The sequence below is a fragment of the Mandrillus leucophaeus genome, unplaced genomic scaffold (genome assembly GCF_000951045.1).
Source record: "Mandrillus leucophaeus isolate KB7577 unplaced genomic scaffold, Mleu.le_1.0 Scaffold70, whole genome shotgun sequence".
Lineage (NCBI taxonomy): Eukaryota > Metazoa > Chordata > Mammalia > Primates > Cercopithecidae > Mandrillus > Mandrillus leucophaeus.
The window spans coordinates 3,053,064-3,058,585 of record NW_012107586.1 but is presented as its reverse complement, the minus strand read 5'-3'; the positions used below and the strand labels follow the sequence as shown (position 1 = coordinate 3,058,585).

Here is a 5,522-nt window from a genome sequence, read left to right as displayed (position 1 = left end):
AGGGGTGACTTGCAAATGCCTCACAGTTGGGTTCATGTTATATGGAGAAGTGACGAAGGTGCCAGAAGACTCAAGCTAGAGGACAGCTATTAGCTGCTGGAGGCAGCTAAGGTGGGTTCCAGAGACCCTGTTCTCCATTACTGAGATAGGGGCAGCAGTGACCTTGACCCCAGCTCTTCCATTCGTGGACTGCCCCAGCTCTGTGGTCTCTCTGCGAACCAGCCAGCCTCTGGGAGTGGCCTATGCCCTCAGCCTCAGAGCCATTTCAATCAACTGGTCATTGTCAGTGGTTGTGCAAAAGAGTGGCTGGCGGCAAAGGAGGGTTCGTGTTCCCTTCAAATCCCCACCAGGCCACCTCAAAGAAGGCTGCAAAATAAATAAAGATTGAGGGCCTGCTGTTCAAACACAACTCAAGTGCAGTCCTCCTGCTCTTTCCCATCGAATTGCCCTCAAGTCCCTCCTACAGGGGACTCCTTCTGGAGTCTCTGCTGTAAGTCAAATCCTTCCCCCTTTCTTCTTGTCAGGCAAGTTGCAAGCTTCTACAGGTGATCTACCAGGGAATTTAGGAATAAACAAATGGAAATAAATCCAAGAAAAGGAAAAGAATAAAAACGATCATCCATAAAGTGGAGAACTCAGATAATGGATCCTCAACCCCAGCTTCACACCTGGGACCCCTGCTTGGTCATATGGACCCTGGCAGTCTAATCATGAGTCTGCGATCCCTTGACTTAAACTGTTCTTCCCCAAATGTAGACATGGGTGGGGCTCAGAAGGGAGGTGTCGTCTGACGTGGTTTCCTTATTTTCCTTTATTCATCAAGGGCCCTCTAGCTGTTAAGTCACTCTGATCTCTGACTGCAGCTCCTACCTTTGGACACACCTGGCTGGTGCCTCAGGTAGGAAGTCGCCTCCGCTTGCTAGGACTTTCTGTGGGGTAGGGCTGCTCGGCTTGACTTTATTTTGGAAAATGTGTTCATTTCTGTGGGAGCTGGGGATTTCTGCTGCCCGCTTCCTCTCTTGCGACCACCACTCATACATAGAGGTAGCAGGTGAGGAGGACAGCCTCCTTGTCCTCTCTTTTTATACCTCACCCTTTTGTGGAAAGAGGCTGAGAATTCCCCAATTTGGTGTTTATTGCTTCACCTTAAGACTTTGCCTTTGGTGAAGATGCAAATACTGGTAGGGAGGGAACATACTAAAATGTGTGGATCTCAGTGGACTCATCATACACCCTCAGGCCTGGCAGCAAATGAGAAGTGGACGACTCTGTCTTCTTCGATTTGCAGATGAGAAGACTGAAATCTATAGGGATACGAGACTCCATTGAAGGTCATGAGACTTATTTATTTACTTATTTTTTTGAGACGGAGTCTCGCTCTGTTGCCCAGGCTATAGTGTAATGGCACGATCTTGGCTCACTGCAACCTCCATCTCCCAGGTTCAAGTGATTCTCCTGCCTCAGCCTCCTGAGTAGTTGGGATTACAGGTGCAAGATACCACACCCAGCTAATTTTTTTTTGTATTTTTAGTGGAGACGGGGTTTCATCATGTTGGTCAGGCTGGTCTCGAACTCCTGACTTTATGATCCACCTACCTCGGCCTCCCAAAGTGCTGGGATTACACATGAGACTTATTAATAGTAGACTCAGGATAGAATGAAGACTGGACGCTAGGTGACTTTCCAACCAACCTAGGTGACTTGCCAAAGGTTTTCAGACGGTTCTCTGGAGAGCCCTGGAGCTTCAAGGGGCTCTTTAGGGGCCATCTGGGTTGGGAGGTTAGCACACTCTGCCCCACAGTGGCTTAGCTTTTATCTGTTTCACATACTGGGCTTCTGGCAAGATCTTATTTCAGCAAAATATTTCACAATAGGAAATACATTTGAAAACTCTTGAACAATTTTGTGAATTTTGTCAGGGGTGAAGGGTTTCAGGGACCAAGAAGGAGACTTTGTCTTCTCAAATACTTAAAACTCCTTTAGACAGAGGAACAAAATGTATGCTGCTCATTTAAAGACAAGGCTTAAAATATACAGTTTAATGCAACGTGTTGTTATCACTTGCTTCCCCCAGTGGATTTTAAGGAGGGAAAACAAGAATCAGGGAGAATATAGGAAAGGAAATAGTAGAAGGGGCCACCTGGAAACAGGTTTGCCTTCTTGCATTTTGCTTAATGCTGGCCCTTCCCTGAATGTCTAAGACCAACCTGGTTCCCACATCTGAATGCACAGACACAGCTGAGGATGGAGAAGGCTAAAGAGGGACAGAGGTAGAGACATAGGCTGAGAGGAGGAAGTTGTAGGTTGAGCTAGGGCTAAGGCATTTTCCCCATATTCCCCATATTACCCCATACTCAGGCCAGGCCTTGGAATTGTGGAAGGTGGAGAACACTGGGAAGCCAACCTCCAAAGAACCCCAGGTCGGAGGCAAAGGAGGAAGGGGGGCTGTCGTTGCCAGAAAAACAGGGAAGCAAAGGATATCCCAGTAACTGCTCTCTCATCCTTTACGGCAATGCCTTGAATCCAAGCTACTAAATCACATTTCCTTCCTTCTAACCTTCCAGCTAGATCAAACCATTGCTGAAACTGAAGAGAACATGTCGAATGCTATAGATCCACAGATGTGGGATGATGACTGTGATCTAAATTTCACTGGCATGCCACCTATGGATGAAGATTATAGCCCCTGTAGGCTAGAGACTGAGTCACTCAACAAGTATGTTGTGATTGTCACCTATGCCCTAGTGTTCCTGCTGAGCCTGCTGGGAAATTCTCTCGTGATGCTGGTCATCTTACACAGCAGGGTCGGCCGCTCCGTCACTGATGTCTACCTGCTGAACCTGGCCATGGCCGACCTACTCTTTGCCCTGACCTTGCCCATCTGGGCCGCCTCCAAGGTGAATGGCTGGATTTTTGGCACACTCCTATGCAAGGTGGTCTCACTTCTGAAGGAAGTCAACTTCTACAGTGGCATCCTGCTACTGGCCTGCATCAGTGTGGACCGTTACCTGGCCATTGTCCATGCCACACGCACACTGATCCAGAAGCGTCACTCAGTCAAATTTGTTTGTCTCAGCTGCTGGGGACTGTCTGTGATTCTGTCCCTGCCCTTCTTCCTTTTCCGCCAGGCTTATCATCCAGACAACTCCAGTCCAGTTTGCTATGAGGTCCTGGGAAATAACACAGCAAAATGGCGGATGGTGTTGCGGATCCTGCCTCACACCTTTGGCTTCATCTTGCCGCTGCTGATCATGCTGTTCTGCTATGGATTCACCCTGCATACGCTGTTTAAGGCCCACATAGGGCAGAAGCACCGGGCCATGAAGGTCATCTTTGCTGTCGTCCTCATCTTCCTGCTCTGCTGGCTGCCCTACAACTTGGTCCTGCTTGCAGACACCCTCATGAGGACCCACCTGATCAAGGAGAGCTGTGAGCGCCGCAGTGACATTGGCCGGGCCCTGGATGCCACCGAGATTCTGGGATTTCTCCATAGTTGCCTCAACCCCATCATCTACGCCTTCATCGGTCAAAATTTTCGCCATGGATTCCTCAAGATCCTGGCCACACATGGCCTGGTCAGCAAGGAATTCTTGGCACGTCATCATGTTACCTCCTACACTTCTTCCTCTGTCAATGTCTCTTCCAACCTCTGAAAACCATCGATGAAGGAATATCTCTTCTCATAAGGAAAGAATAACCAACACTCTGAGGTTGTGTGTGGAAGGTGGTCTGGCTCTGGACAGGCACTATCTGGGTTTTGGGGGGACGCTATAGGGTGTGGGGAAGTTAGGAACTGTTGTCTTCAGGGACCATACCCACCTTCTGAGGAGCTGCTGAGGTACCTCCAAGGACCAGCCTTTGCGGCTCCATGGAAAGGAAGCACCATCATTCCTGTTGAACGTCACATCTTTAACCCCTAACTGGCTAATTAGCATAGTCACATCTGAGCCCCGAATCTGACATTAGATGAAAGACTAGGGCTGAAGCTATGTCCTCATAAGGGTTGGATGCTCTCGTTGACCCTCTCAGGAGCATCTCTTCAACTCTGAGTGTTAAGTTTTGAGTCCCCAGGCTGGTGGCTCTGTGTGCTGTGATCTGAGCTCCGGGAGTGGTCAGAGCTTAGGTTTGTTACAGTGTCGGCTGGAGACATTGAGGCAGGCACTGCCAAAACATCAACCCACCAGGTGGCTTTGTGAGGAGCTGGAAACACATGTTCCCCTTGGGGGTGTTGGGTGAACAAAGAGGAAGAGGGTTTGGATGCCAGATCCATGCCACAAGAACCCCCTTTACCCCCATGCCCAACATTGCACACACATGTGCTGGCCACCTGCTGAGCCCCAGGTGGACCGAGACAAGCAGCCCTTAGCCCTTCCCTCCTGCAGCTTCCAGGCTGGCACGGAGCATCAGCATCCCCAGAAAGCCATGCACAGCCACCAGTCCACTGGGCAGGCAGATGTTCCTAATAAAGTGTCTGTTCCATGCTTGTCCCTGTGGAAGTATCTTGGGTGTGACAGAGTCAAGGGTGTGTGCGGCATTGTTGACTGTTCCTGCAGTAGAATGGGGGCAGCACCTCCTAAGAAGGCACTTCTCTGGGTTGAAAGGCAACATTCCCTGGGGCTTTAACTCCTGCTAGAACAGTCTCTTGAGGCACAGAAACTCCTGTTCATGCCCATACTCCAGGCGGAGGAGGATCCCTTCGTCCACAAGTAAAAGGAAATGCTCCTCCAGGGAGTCTCAGCTTCACCCTGAGGTGAGCATCATCTTCTGGGTTAGGCCTTGCCTGGCCTCCTCAAACTATGTGAGCTTGCCTCTCCCTCCCAAAATGCTTTCCGTGAGTTGCAGTTTTTTCCTAGTCTGTTTTCCCTCCTTGGAGACAGGGTCCTGTCAGTTTATTCACTCTATGTCCTTGGTGCCTGGAGCCTGTTAAATGCTCAATAAATAATGATCACAGGAATGAACGCATGTTGAAAAGACCACAGCTCATTTTTTTTTTTTTTTTTTGAGACGGAGTCTCGCTCTGTCGCCCAAGCTGGAGCGCAGTGGCACTATCTTGGCTCACTGCAAGCTCCGCCTCCCGGGTTCACACCATTCTCCTGCCTCAGCCTCCCGAGTAGCTGGGACTACAGGTGCCCACCAACATGCCCGGCTAATTTTTAGTAGAGATGGGGTTTCACCGTGTTAGCCAGAATGGTCTCGATCTCCTGACCTCATGATCCACCCGCCTCGGCCTCCCAAAGTGCTGGGATTACAGGTGCGAGCCACTGCTCCCAGCCAACCACAGCTCATTTGCACACCATCTGCTCAAAGCTCCTCTTGTCTGTCCTCTCCCCTTTCAGCCTCCCGCTGTCCACTTATTAAGTTTGCCTTTGTGGTTTAGCTTCATTAGATATTTATCTGTGTAAAGATGTCCCAAGTGAGGGCTGACGATGTCAGGGCTCTTCTGATAGCAAATGATAGAAACAGAAGTCAAACTAGCTTAAGCAAAACTGAGAGTGTGTGGGTTTAGCATGTGTGGGGAAGGA

At 49.7% G+C, this 5,522-nt stretch overlaps 1 protein-coding gene across 1 annotated transcript; it reads left to right on the top strand.

Moving 5' to 3' along the window:
- The first annotated feature begins 810 nt into the window (after positions 1–810).
- Positions 811–4,954, top strand: CXCR1 (chemokine (C-X-C motif) receptor 1). The gene is made up of 2 exons (XM_011964575.1): positions 811–898; positions 2,565–4,954. The coding sequence occupies exon 2, from the start codon at positions 2,598–2,600 to the stop codon at positions 3,651–3,653; it is 1,056 nt and encodes a 351-aa protein (XP_011819965.1). The 5' UTR covers positions 811–898; positions 2,565–2,597; the 3' UTR covers positions 3,654–4,954.
- Positions 4,955–5,522: the final 568 nt, after the last annotated feature.